The 15,286-nt window shown below is 39.5% G+C and overlaps 1 protein-coding gene across 4 annotated transcripts in view; it reads left to right on the plus strand.

Annotated features, from left to right (window-relative positions):
- mprip (myosin phosphatase Rho interacting protein) overlaps positions 1 to 15,286 on the plus strand; it is a 74,628-nt gene that overhangs the window by 24,777 nt on the left and 34,565 nt on the right. For all 4 annotated transcript variants that reach the window (XM_055150192.1, XM_055150191.1, XM_055150193.1 and 1 more), the window contains exon 3: positions 1,196 to 1,261. In XM_055150192.1, coding sequence (XP_055006167.1) covers positions 1,196 to 1,261 — 66 coding nt within the window. The remainder of the gene's footprint in view (positions 1 to 1,195; positions 1,262 to 15,286) is intronic.

Raw genomic sequence — 15,286 nt, forward strand, 5'->3', positions numbered from 1 at the left:
TAGCGTTACATCCCTAGTAGAAAGTACCGTATTTTCCACACACGCATAGCTCTTAAGGCTCCAACCCATCAAAAAAACTACTATGCGCCCCACAATCCAGAGCGCCCTATACACGAATCCACTCGGGTGTCCCAGCATGACTTCAGTAAACTACAAAGCCGCAGCATCCGCAGCACACGCAAACACACACGGAGCAGACAGAGACCATGCAGCGAAACACTCCCACAACTACACTCATCATTCCACGCCGACGAGGAACAGAACGGAGGAACGAACCGAAAAAGCGAGTGCAATGTGCCACTTCTAGACACAACTGAACAACTGAGTCACTGCGAACACGCCGACAATCCAGTTGGTCCCAGACAGCACCCTCCCTACACGCCACAACTGAACAAAGCCCAGAGTCACAGTGAACTCCACAAACAAACAAAACCACTCACCCATCAAACTGTTGTTTCATTGAAAGTCTGGTGCGCTTTATTTGTGAAAAAAGTTTGAAAATAGACCATTCAATGACAGTGCGACTTATAATCCAGAGCGCCTAATAGTGCGGAAAATACGGTACATATCCCATGATTCATTTTGGTGCAGACAACATGAAGAAATGTTTTTTACTTGAATTCTTGGGATTATGATGTAAATAATTCACACCAAAATCTTGTCAAGATAAAGATAAAAGCAAAAAAGTTTCCTATCTACAATTATATTAGCCTCTCTAAAATACCGCAATAAATATTGTGCTGTGAGATGCATATCATGACAATATCGTACCGAGAGATTTTGATATTGTTGCATCCCTAGTAGAAAGTAATAAAGAAAAGTATAAATACTTAAATCAGTACTACTTATCATCAAGATCATTATAGATTTCTCTAATATTTTAGTACTCACAATCGCCTTAATAGCCTTAGTGTACTTCTTCATAGCTTTATTATCGGACTGGTATAGGTATCGACGAGTACATCAAGGCCAAGTATCAGGATCAGATTGCAAAAAAGTGGTATTGGAACAACAGTAACATTTTGACCGTAAATCAATTCCTATTCCTAAAATGGAACTCGGCTCAAAATTCACCTCTATAACTATCAGCCTCACTGAGCTTCGTTTGACTGGAGCTGAACTTCATACAGTCTATGGGTGTTTTGTTTGTGTATTTTTGTATTGTACTCTGATCATGGTCCTTGTGCGTTTGCAGAAGTGGCAGAGGAGGTTCTTCGTGCTCTATGAACATGGCTGCCTGCGCTTTGCACTCGACGAATCGGTGAGTTTATTTTTTATTTTTTATTTCTTTTACAGGTTTGTCAAAAGGAAAGCAAACATGCACTAAGCCTCCGTCACAAAGGCCCAGCAACTGTGACCAGTGTACAACGGTTTTTCAACACATCAATCATAACATCTCCATTGTGAGTTATTTTCAATCAATCAACCAGCCTTTATTTTTAGAGCCCCTTACAACACTGAGCGTGACATAAGTACTTTCCAGTGACATCAATCAAAGCCATAGAAAAGCATTAAACTATTATACATTACATACAATAGTACAAACAGTAAACAAGTGCGTTACTGTTAACCCTTCCAGATCTAAGGGCAATTTTAGTACATTTGTCCTCGCCTGGATTTTTATTTTTTTTAATTAGTTTTGCTATTAAAACTCTCCCTTTTACCCCCTAATTAAGTGTTATACATCCTTTTTTCAGTACAGCCTGTTTTTTCACAATCTGCTGCTGGAGTTGTGTCATATGACTGTAATAAAAACGATAGGACCATAAATTCAAATGAGGAGAAAAAAAAAAAAATCAGATAGTCAAACTCACTCTTTCATACAAAACACACAGTAAACATGTATAAGTGACTTTTTGGACATACAAAATGCTTAATTTAGGACCTTAGCTACAAAAGTGCAAAATATCAAGTCTGTAAGTAAACAAAAAATATCCTTATTACCTCAAAACAAAACAAAAGTGCAATCGCCTCATGACTTTCCTTGTGTCAGTCATGTTTACAGCTGGTGTCAGGTCCAGGACACAGAGCCACATCACTTCCTGCATTTCCATGGACTTTATTACATTTGGATTTGGACATTTGGACTGAATTAAACTTTTCAAATAAAAATAGCAAGAGATGTGCAATTACACAGACCGAGGTGCGTAATTTGCCATTTATTTGAGAAATAGCTGCACTTAGAGCAGCTTTTTCAATTGTTAGGAACACAGACGCTCAGAGCATCGACCATTTTGACTCACTACACTCTTTGGCAAAAATTAACCAATAAAAAATGGATGGAGCGTATGAGTTTAGCGGAAAATTCCTACTGGGCACTTGTTTTCCCTACGTTATCACGCAGCATGTGATGTAGGATAATGCCGGAAATATGCTCAGAAAACCACTTTTCTCTGCTTTTTGTGGAGGAAAAAAAAGTTTCTATTTTTTATCACTGGAAAGTTGGTTATATAAAAAATTCCCAGGCATCGTAGGCGATACCGTCGGTCTAGAAGGGTTAAAAGCCTAGATTTAAAAACGCAGACTATTTTGTGATTGATGTGATGAATATGACTTTACCTTTTATACTGATTGCAGATTGAATTTTTTGTTTTGAAGTTTTATCGAGAATCATGTAAAAACTGCTTGTGACCAGACTATCTACTGGTGTTGTCTCGTATGGTGTATTATAAGAGCAAGCGAACTGTGTTGTACCTGAATTTTACAGTTTTTAAAAACATGAAAAACAAAATTAGTTCATTTTAAACAGTTTGCAGCGGTCCAAAATTATTCCTCACTTACTTATGCATTTTGAGCACCCTAATTTTTCACCATGAACAGCTTACAAGCACTTTTCTCTTCAAGACTAGAGCAGAGTTTTGACAGCACAGTAAAGTTAACAACAGCTGACAATTTCTGATTATCAGACAATAAAACGCTTTCTGAAGATACAGACTGTGCCCAACAGAGTGATTTTGACCTGCAGAGCTGCTTACCACGGATGGGACGAGACACAATTTCCACAAGGCGAGACACGAGATTGGGTCCATGAGAACGAGACAAGACGAGATTTTAATATGCTGTATTTTTTGGACTCTGGAGAATCTCTGGAGATAAACCATAGATCTGTGAGGTAAACGGAGCGCTGCTTCCTCTCCTGTGTCTCTGTCGTCAGACTCAGCATCAGTTCCAGTTAGAATTATTCTGGCCTTTCTGAATCCCCACAGGATGGTTTTGGTGTCATTGAAGTTCAGGCTTTGTCGATTCATCTAGTAACTTCCAGGAAAGTTTCATGGCGCACCCGCCCGGTTCCCGTGAAGCTGTACTCTCCCTCCACGCTTTCCGCCAGTCAATCACAAGTCTCTCGCTCACTCCAAATTTTCTTTCTGCTGCTCCATTACCGTTTTATGCTGCATATTTCACTATTTACAGCAAGACAGCTGCTTTTTATACAGTAGGCATGCGCAGTAGAGTGAAGTGACAGTGGTACAGGAGTAATAGTAGCATCAGATACTGACAGACAATACTAGAGCGCCCTCTCGCAGCTGTCAGTCTGAAAATTTTAATATTTAAGTCGCACCGGAGTATAAGTTGCAGGAAATACCCAAACATGGAAAAAAGTGCGATTTATAATCTGAAAAATATGGTAATTCCTAATCTCTTTCACGTTTCAGTTTTGGCCTCAAATTTATTTATTTATATTCTTTATTTGATTTCATATTTTTGTTTCCATTCTAGTATCGCTCTTTTGAATAAGAGATTTAACTCACCAGCACGTGACCCTTTTTTGTGCAATCCAAATGTAAACACTTAAACAAAAAAAAAATGTCAAGAGAATCTCTTGTGGCATTTTTGTCGCACGAGACTTGTCCCACGATATATCTGTACTGAGGCAAGACACGTTTTACTCGATACATAGAAACAAACCAAATCCAGGCCCTTTAACACAGAAACATAATAGATGTGTAAATGTGTGGGGCTCAGAGCCCGTGGAGAACTCCGGCCGGTGCCAGTGTGCCCGTGCCAGCTGTTTGAAGTGAATCTCTAGTGTCTAGAGCACAATAGGAGGAAGCCCAGTGCGTGTGAGTGCATATGTGTGTGTGCACGGGTTTATGTCATATTGTGAGGACGTAAAATCTGTACGTACTCGCGAGATGGGGAGCTGACTGCTATTATTAGATCAACATGATGACCTAAAGTTATGGGTTGAAATAAGTTAAGGTTAGGGTTAGTTTTACGATACTAAAATTTTAATCTTATTTGAAGGAAAAAAAATAAATAAAATTTAGACAATACTGACTTTCAACATTAAATTACTTTACTTTCTTTATTGCCATGTGATCTTATATCTGTGTAATCCCTCAGTGAGTACTACTACACTACTATACTATGTGTTCTTATACTTCTGATACATCTTAAGATCATTCTAAAGCTACTAAGGAAAGGTTCATTTCTGTCCTGTGAATGGGACTTTGGTATCGACACCTGCTCAAATTAGTTAATCAATACTAAAACTAGTATTGAAACTAGATACTATCTGATTTTCAATAGTTAGGCTGTAGTGACTGTAGTTAATGTGCATAGGTCTGTCACAATAACTATTGTTGATGTACAATATAATGTTTCATCAATTCTTAAGATTGTAATTGGGGGCGTGCAAAAATATTGAAATATCGATATATCGTATTGTTTAATGTGATTGTACAGTATCTATATTGGTAATATTTCGATAGAGCAGTCCCCAAGAGTATTTTTTTTGGTATGTTTTACTAAATAGTTTTGTTGCAACTACAGTTTTGTTGCTTGTTCAGAGGAAAGAAACTCGTTTATACAGCACATTTGACATTTTCAATGTTTTGATGATGAAAATGTTTGTGTTTCATATTCACTTTGCACAAGAAGTGGTTTAACAAAGACTTAGTATCACAGCCATGATTTAGCCTTTATTTTTTACTGGACTGTATCAAATCAATTTGAAATATATTGTATTGAATCGAAAGTGCACTGTATCAAGATATGTATCGTATCGTGGCCTGTGTATCGAGGTACGAATTGTATTGGCAACTCCTTAATGATACCGAGCCCTAACATTTATACAGAACACCTCTTTATAACAACAAACCCTAAAACATTTTAACTCTACACTAATCTTTTTCTCCAAAAAATGTATCCATAAAACATGAGCTGCAATGAATAAATAGTGTATAAAATCACAATGTGCAAAAGTCTGCTGGTATTTATTGTGAGTTACTGATATAATAATTATTTTACCTATTACCACACAAACGTTAGTGTACAATAAATATTGACCCTTAAAAATCAGTGTTTAATCTGTAGGGCTGCAACATTTAATTTAGTATCATGACTACAAATAAGTTCTATTTTTGGATAACTGGAATCATTAACTCAACTATACAGACTCTAAAATGCACATCAAAAGACTTTTTATAACAAAGACAGCAGCATTATTAAATCAAAATGAAAAATAAAATATAAACAAAGCAGTACACAGCTACTAAGCTAATTGTTAGTTGCAGCCCTATCCCTGATTTACCGACCCGTAACTTGATTTAGTAATTATCATTATAGGTTTAAATGGCTGACCACATAGCGTCATTTCCTAAGTAATTTTTTGGCCAAATTTAGTTTTCGGTCTCGTTCTACTCTCCAGACCCTGCTGCATCTTTAAGTGAATCAGAAATCATGTTACAGCCAAAAAAGCACAAACTGTCGCAGTCATCTTTCAGTTTGTTTTTGTATTTTCCCTAAAACCTCAAAAAAATGACGTGATGTGATTATCCTACGTGGCTAAACTAACAACAACAAACAACAACAGCAGAATATAAGTCAATGTAATGTCCGCACAAAGGCTGTAAACATGACTTGTGTGTGCGTTGTGTTGTGTGTGTGTGTGTGTGTGTGCGTCTCCATCGGGCTGTGTTTCCAGTGACACCCTCTGCCTCCTTTCCTCTCATTGTGCGGCTGCTTCCAAAACGGGCCGCTCCATTGTGCTGGGGCCTTTTCATGTGCAGCTGAGCCAAGGAGAAGTGGGTCAGAGAAGGAGCCTCAGGAGACCGACTACACTCACCACACACTCAACACTTTTGATGTCATTTCAATGGTTATTAATATTCATCATTGAACAAATCATCAAAACATTGAGGGTACAAAGGAAAATCTCAAAAACAAAGACTTAATGATTGGGTATTTTACTTAACTGCTAAGACTTAACATATTTAGATCACTGTGTTCTCTTTTATTGTTTTGAAAATGATACATTCACTGAGAACAATATATTAACATGTTAAATTAGTTTCAGTTTCATTTTTGACATTCTGAGTCCCTCTCCCTTGCTCCTCGCACTAAGTAACTCCTCCTTCAGAGCGCCGTTGTGACACAATCAGCGAATGAAACTACTGCACTACGTTTTGTCAAGTTGTAGCGTACAGTTTTGTATCCTGCTTTTGTATACAGTGATCCCTCGTTTAGCGCGGGGGTTATGTTCTAAAAATAACCCGCGATAGGTGAAATCCGCAAAGTAGTCAGCTTTATATTTTACAGCACCGCACCTGCCCGTTAACCCCCAAGATTATATCAAACTTTTGCACTGCCTCCGCCACGCACTGAACCAAGACTGAACCAAGACTGAACCAAGACTGAACCAAGACTGAACCAAGACTGAACCAAGACTGAACCAAGACTGAACCAAGACTGAACCAAGACTGAACCAAGACTGAACCAAGACTGAACCAAGACTAACCTTGGACTGATACAGGACATGAAGAGGAAGACTAAACCAGAACTGAACTACAACTAAACCAGGACTAAACCAGAACTGAAACAGGACTCACTGTTGGGACGGGCTCGGAGGTGACTGCAGGAGAAAGGACCCGTGCAGAGCTCTGCACCTCACGGAGGTAAGAGCGGCAATTGCGCTTTGCGAACAAACTGCTCGGTGTTCTCTTTCTTAAGTCCAAGATTAGTCCTGGTTTAGACCTGGGTTAGTCTTGACTCACCTGTCTGTAATTACTACCCGCCTGTAATATGCAGTACCTGTTCATATGCTGTAAAAAAAAAAAAAAAAAAAAAAAAAGCTAAATTGCACACAAAAAAATCCGCGAAACAGTGAGACAGCAAAAGTTGAACCTCGATATAGTGAGGGACGACTGTATTTATGAAAATTGGCCATCTAGGAGTGTGATGTAGGGTTGTGGGCTGAGTCTTGCACAAAACTGTTCTGCTAACCCGGGAGAGATCGTCCAGTATTTTAAGCCAAAGATGTTTGTTTTGTCTTATGAACTTTAACTTCTTAGGTTCTTTTTAAAGACAATGCAGTAAAGTGTATTTACCTTGTTGACATGTTTCGGCTGCTGCTGCAAGCATCTTCACAACTGTCACCGGTGTTGGTGGTGACGTGTCGTATATCAGCTGTTGTTACTTCCTGTAGGTGTGGTCAGCCTGATGGACCTGTCACGTCGCTCAGACTAACCATGCCTCACATCGCCCGATGTTCTCTGGAGGAGGTTGCCCCAGGTGTGTGAAAGGAGGAACGCTCCGCTACTCCGCTCTGCTTCTTTTGTCCATATTCAAACCAAACGGCTATCACGCATAGGTCTGCACAATATAGGAAAAATGTTGAAATTGCAAACAATAGGAATAATGTAGTCGGCTACTTGGGGAATACTTTTAAGGTTTTTTTTTAGCTCATCATTGATAACAATATATCATAGAATTTTTACCAACTTAGAAGTGTGCAGTTCAAAGGAAAGGACACAAGTAAGGGACTGCTGAACTGTGTAAAATGAGCTGTTTGTTTTTCCTTGATCCATGGAGACTGTAAGAGGCAAGCTGTGCAGCTAGCTGAGGATCAAGCTATGGGCATTTGAGATATTACAGGCTTTTTACACCATATGTGACAACAAAAGTGGCAGAACACCTTCCAGAGGAAATACTTGAAAGGAATAAATCATTTCATCATTGACCAAAACACCAGAGATGACTAAAAGGCCTTTCCTTTGTGTTCACCTGGACACTGCTGTGATTCAGCAGGACACAGAGGAGGGACTCTTTTGTCTCTTCCTCAAACTGCCCTGACACAGAACTGTTCAAAGTTCATATTTTAAATGTGACCAGAAGAATTTGACATACAGACTCAAATATGAATTGACAAACTAATACAAGAATCACATTTTAGAACATGTCTGTACTGCTCTAACCTACTGGGTCAGTGTTTTTTTTTTCTCCCTAGAACAAGGCAGGATATTTTATTGGTGGAAGAAAATTATGGTATCTCAAAAATTACATCCGTTCAAATTTCGAGCCCTAATCCCACAGAGCAAGTATCGATGTGCTTGTGGTATTCTGACACAACATAGAGAATTTCTGCCAATACCCATTTTATGAAACCTTGACAGACCCACTGAGATTGTTTTATGGAAAACATGTACCCACTCTCATTATTTACAGAGATTACAGCAGCGCTAGTATATGACTGTTTATGAGCATATCCATGTGTGTTTGGCATGGAGACGCAGGCGCCCATCCACTTCAGATCATTAGTTCTTCTCCTCCACTTTATTCAGGCTGTAGAATTACTTGCAATCATGTTTGTCTAGAAAATACCTGCAGGCCCTCATTGTCCTGAAATGTGTTTATAGAGCTGTGGAAAGAATCAGCTGAAGTATGCTTAAACAATACCAAAGAAGTCAAACTTGCTAATGGAGATGTCTCAGCTTTGATGTGAAGACAGAAATCATGGATTAAAATCAACTGACTCTCTCCCCTGGACTCAGGTCTGGTCTCAGGTTTGGTGTTTATGGTTACGACGCTCCAGCTTTGTCAGTTCTGATACAGATTTCGAGTGGTACATAGAAACATAGAAACATATTCACAGTGGAGGCTTTAGGTGGAGAAGAAGATTTTCTGATAGATGCATAATCCATGTATCATTTGTTCATTCGTTGTACAATATAAAACAAAAAATAAGAAAACAAAACAAAAACAAAACAAAAAAACTGTGATTTGTTTTTTCAGTTTTTGATTTTGTGTTTAAATAAATAATGGAAAAAACAGATAATGGCTGTTTCTCATTTTTGTGACTTAAACTGCAATGCCGGACTTTTGCGCCGCATATGGACTGAACCAGGTCCGGGGCTGAGACCGTTGCTGAGACCGTTGCTGAGACCGTTGCTGAGACCGTTGCTGAGACCGTTGCTGAGACCGGGGCTGAGACCGGGCTGAGACCGGGCTGAGACCGGGGCTGAGACCGGGGCTGAGACCGGGGCTGAGACCGGGGCTGAGACCGGGGCTGAGACCGTTGCTGAGACCGGGGCTGAGACCGGTTTTGTCCCGTTTTGGTCTCGATTCAGTCCCGGTTTAGTCCCAGTTTAGTCCCGGTTTAGTCCCGGTTTAGTCCGTATGCGGCGCGAAAGTCCGGCATCACAGTTTAAGTCACGAAAACGGGAAACAGCCGTTATCTGTTTTTTCTATTATTCATTTAAACATAAAATCGAAAACTGAAAACAATAAATAATCATTATCTGTTTTTTCATTTTGGTTTCAGAGACAAATAATGAAGAAAACTATTGTTTTTTTGTTTTCTTATTTTTGGTTTTACATTGAACAACGAATAAACGAATGATACACGGATTATGCATTTTATATAAGTTTGACAGAGCTTTACAGGCTTTATAAAAAGGCTTGCAACACAAATTTTAGGTGTGTATCACAATGACATGTTATCGAAGTGATAAAAATACTCAATATGAATTTGCAGTAAAAAGTTCTGCCTAATGATAAGTAGGGCCAATTCAACCATAGTTTAGACATCCTGCTTTATCTCTAATTATGTGTCCTAGATCAACCGATACCAGTGCAAAGACAGAAGAACAAAAATAAAATCAAAAGCAACTACAAATAATTCAAATATTATGAGACTTTCTGAGTTAACTTTGGCCAGTAAATTGTCTTATTAAATCAATTTATCACAAATATTTTAGAATCATATCAATATCAGATACCAGTATTGGATTGGTGCATCCTTATTGGAAACTGTTTTAGTTGAGAGGAAGACACAGTAAATATGCACAATTATTGGCATTTGAGGAAATTAAGAGAATACATGAGTTTAGCTCACAAAAATAAAAAGAAATGGCAAAATAACGATCCAATTATGAAGTGAGTCATCAAAATCTTTCAGCAGCTTAATCCAATCAACCTAATTTATTGTATCACAAATGTTTTTTTTAGCTAAACGAAATAACATTTAACTTTCCCAAATATAGAAAAGAAGTTGACAGATGTGAAAGAATTCAAGTAGCAGTTCATAGTTTGCTCATTTAAGTGCATATTATCAGCTGATGGAACCAGTTTGCGAAGCTGACGTCAGGTCCTTTCTTACCCGGGAGGCAGCGGGGTGCTATCTGTCCTCCGTAGAACCTCCTCATGCACAACTATTCAGCAGCAGCAGAGAAGAGAGCGTCCACATGCCCTTATTTGGTGAACTGCAGCACCACAGACCCGGCAGCGCACGGACTCCCAGAACCAGGCTCCAAAAAAACCCATAGAGCCAGACATTCCTGAGACAACCAGAGCTCCCGATGCCGGCCGCTAATGGATCGTACAATTCAACAACGATTCAACAGCACTACAGCGGCCGCCAAGGTTTAAGACTAGACTAATTAAAAAGACATGGCGAAACAGGAAGTAACACAAGAGTGATGGAGAGGGAGACCACCATGGAAGTAGGCAAAGGGGCTATGGCCTTGAGCACACTGACTCCACTTGGAATTGGGACCAAAAACAATTCACAATTTTCCCCTTGTGATCAATCATGATTTTCTATTCAGTTTTGTTTTGTGTAATTGAAAAGTACATTTGCCACGTTTCCATGATGTTTTTTAATTCCAAAGTAATTATTCTGAATTAAATTGTTCAGAATTAAAATAATCTCCTACAAGTTTACATGGACATAATCATTCCAAATTGAGGTTTACATGGAAAACACATTAAATCGCCTTGATTTAATTCTGGTCAACATCTGGGAGTGTTCTGATTGGACAGGGACACCGGCGTATTTAGGTTGACCGGAAGAAAACACACACTTCAGCTGCTACCGGCTTTTTTGTCATCTCGGTTTGTCGTTACTCCACGGACACAAACACGATCCAAACTTTTCCTCAGTCGATCAGATGATAATTGCGCAGCAGCTGGAGAATTCTCTCATCACGCTTTACGTCTGTCAGTTGAGGAGGAGAAGGGAAGAGTGTCGGAGAAGGGAGGAAGAAGACAAACTGAGTGTGAGGCTGCTCTACCTCAGCCCACTCCCACATCCCGCTCACAAATCCAAAGAGACGTAGATGAAAGTCCGAAGCCAGGACTGGTCAGACGGGCGACCACACTGAACGACAGGAATTATTTTTAAGAAAAATAAACATTTACATGATTGAGAAATACATTAATTCGGCTTTAAAATCAGAATAAACCACCCACTTACTTTAATTTACACTAACCTTCCCATTTTCATTATGAATTAAGTGTTTACGTGGTATTTTTCAAGTGGAATTAATTTTTATGCAGAATTAAATTATTTTAATCGGAATTAAAGCTCTCATGTAAAAATGGCATATCAATTTTTCCTGAACATGAACAAAAACAAGAAAAAAAAAGTACTACAAACACATCTGGACCTGCAGGTTGTCAGAGCCTTAACCTGCAGATAGAAACACATCCTACATTTGTCTCATTCTCAGTTTATGGACAGACCATGTCTCATGTGAAAGCTCAGAACCTCCAGAATTCCCTCCCTGAGCTGCAGGGGCTGCACTAGCACTGACTCATTATGGGCTGCAAGTGCTGGGGTTTAGGAAGTGACCATTCGGATCAGAGGTTTAAATCAACTGAATTTCAGCTGGAACTGGCAGAGACTCACAGAAGGCTCATTCTGCTTTCTGACATCATGGCCAATGTTTTTATAAATGGATCATGTTTATAGAATTTTAAACACAAATCTTTCATACAGTTCTTTTAACACAGAACATAGTCACATTTCTTCTTCCAAAGTTTGTGTCTGCTCCAAACCACAGACTTTTACTGACAGAGGATTGGCTGCAGACCTCTCCATTAAAAGACCCAAGCTTATCTTTTACAATAAGAAACGTCTAAATCTTGATTAAACTGAGATTAAATGCAAACCCCTACTCCACAGCCTCCACTGTCCCACCGCATCTCACACAAGTCCTATTTATAGTTGTGGGAATGGTGGAAAACTTGTGTCATCACCCGTTTATCACATTTCGCATCACTCATTTCAGAGGGGCCAGTCATATTCCATCAGCCCAGGATTCCAATCATCTACCAGAGTTAATTCCACCAGTGTTTGGGGTTAACTGCCCCAAGAGATGCACAAGTCATATTTGTAGTTTGACAATAACAGAGATACACTTGTAAAATATAATCCATAATCAACTACTAGTGCTTATGTGTGTTTATGAATGTCCTGTGACATATCTTCTGACTGAATAACCAATGTGCTGTGCTTTCACCTCAGGAGTGGTTAGTGGTTCCATTCTCATGTAAGTCAAGCTAAGCTTGGGCTTACCGTGCTTAAAGTTCCATTCTGTAACCTTTCTCGGGTAGTGTTCAGCACCTGCTTGTCTCCACAGATGATATTGCTTTGTTTAGAATGTTTCGTAGTTTTATGGTGTTAAATGTATATATTGCTACAGGGATGACAAATGACACCATCAGACAAACAGATCAGATCTATGAAGAGGTGACCCTGCCCACAGGATGAATACATGTTTTTAAGTTGTGCAAAACAAAACAATGCACCCGCAGTTGGATCTTTGCAGTTGATCAAATTTAAATCAAGACTGAGATTGTCATTCATCAATTTGAGTGTAAAATAAAGTGATTTTTGTCATATCTCCAAGCCTTAAGTGTAATTGAATAAATGTATAATTAGTTTAAATGTAACTGTGGTACATCTACCGCAAAGCTCAAAACTCCATGGAGTCATGCAAGTAAAAAATCTGAGTTTTACTCAAATTTTTGCATACAATTTATGCTAAAAAAAAAAGAAGTTGTAAACAATTTGAAATGGCAAGACTAAATGTATGGAATAATGCATAGAGTATGGAGACTGTTAAGATCTCAGTGTAGCTGCGGGAAGCCTACTGTTACCATGGAGCTTATAAAACAGCACTTTGTTAGCGCAGACTGAGTTAGCCTGTGCCTTTAGCTTTACTTCACGCTGCTTTATTTGGTCTCATGCTGAAATGTATCAAACTTTCTACTGTCATAAAAGTAGTGTAAAGATTCTCACATGCAGACAGTGTGCGTTTAATAGGAGTCTTGAGTGGTGTCGGGACCAGACGGAGCGAGCTCTGGAACTGTGTGAGAAAGTAGTCTCTTTTAATAATATCCCAGAGCTCAGCTATAAATAGCTTGACCGTGGAAGCACACAATGGGAGGATATGGAACTGTGTTAGGCTTTCAGGGTTAGCCTTGGTCAGAATCTCGCCATTGTTTTGGTGCTAATCAGTTAATATGTTACTAGCCATCTAGCCTTTTTAGTAAATGGCACACCCAAAACACTGGTTTATATGTTTGTTGTTGTTTGTTTATTGCATATCTATGAGAACTGGATAGTACTCAATAAATTAAGTACTTAAAGGTGCACTATGTAACTTTTTGGTTCTGAGTCTGCCACCTGTTTGATTCCATGGATACATCATTGCTGTGCCTGGAATTTTCCCCAGTATAACATTAAACAGCTCTATCTTACATTTTTTCAATTACAGGTGGTTTTATAGCTCAACAATACCAAGAAAAAAACGACATTCTGGTCGCTTCTCCTCAGATCTGACCTGTAACTTAGACCGGTTTGGTCTTCATGAAACTAGAACGATTTAGTACCATACCATGAAACATTCCAGACAAAGCAATGACATCTCCATGAATGACCGTCCACCAGAAAAGTTACACAATTGGGAGCCAACTTTTTGGTTCCTGAACGCTCTGATTTTCACTGTGAACACGTCAGTCAATTTGAGATTAGGTGCGGGAACCAACACCAGCAAAGTTCTGTCTGAAAACGCTACCTGTTGATCCAACTCAAGTACTGTATTTGACAGTGTAACATAGCGTATTCATGTAGTAGTGTAACTTAGTGTATTAATGTAGTAGTACTTTAGTTTCCGCACTATTAGACCCACTCTTAAGCCTCCAACCCCATCAAAAAACGAATGTGCGCCCCACAATCCAGAGCGCCCTATACACGAATCCACTTGGGTGTCCCAGTACGACTTCAGTAAACTACAAAGCCGCACCACCCGCAGAACATGCAAACACACACGGAGCAGACAGCGACCGCACAGCGACAAACACACCCGCAGACACACTCATCACTCCACGCCGACGAGGAACGGAACGGAGGAACAAACTGAAAAAGCGAGTGCAATGTGCCACTTCTAGACACAACTGAACAACTGAGTCACTGCGAACACGCCGACAATCCGTTGGTCCCAGACACACCCTCCCTACACGCCACAACTGAACAAAGCCCAGAGTCACCGTGAACGAACAAACAAACAAAACCACTCACCCATCACACTGTTGGGTTTCCTTCAAAGTCCGTTGCGGTTTATTTGTGAAAAAAGTTTGAAAATAGACCATTCAATGACGGTGCTTTCTTATAATCCAGAGCGCCCTATAGTGCGGAAAATATGGTACTTAATTAAGTAATGTCACTCACTGAGAGCATGACAGAGGTTGACCAATAAGAGCTGTGGGAGGGGAAAAGTGGCTGTGTTTGAGAATAGAGCTGCACGAAAAGCACTGATTCATAATATAACGATATCATCAAAGAGCTAATCATCAAATACAATCACAATTCTGTTTTTTATTTTCATTTACCTGCTAATTTAGTTTACACAACCATACTTTCAAATGCATTTCTTACATCAGAAATGATATAACAATGACGACAGTTTTATAAGGTCACAATTTCGAGCTGTCTACCTCCTCCTACCCAGACGCTCAAATGATCCAAAGTATGTGGGTGAGTTGATTAGCATAGTGGTTCGGCGAAGTCCTCCTGTGTGAGTGTGTAAAAGTCCATATTAGGCCGGGCCCGGAGGGGTTCAGACGGGCCTTAGAAGGAGCGGGGAGCACCTGGGTGACATGTGCTCCCACTCCTCTCTGATCTGACAGGAAAGCCTGGCTCTACTGGATGTAAACAAACTGGAATAGCTGACTAATACCTATTTTTATATTTGGCCTATGCAGTGTGATAGAGAGCAGGCAA

This window comes from Boleophthalmus pectinirostris, unplaced genomic scaffold (genome assembly GCF_026225935.1).
Source record: "Boleophthalmus pectinirostris isolate CB_2022bp ecotype Guang Dong unplaced genomic scaffold, ASM2622593v1 HiC_scaffold_14, whole genome shotgun sequence".
Lineage (NCBI taxonomy): Eukaryota > Metazoa > Chordata > Actinopteri > Gobiiformes > Gobiidae > Boleophthalmus > Boleophthalmus pectinirostris.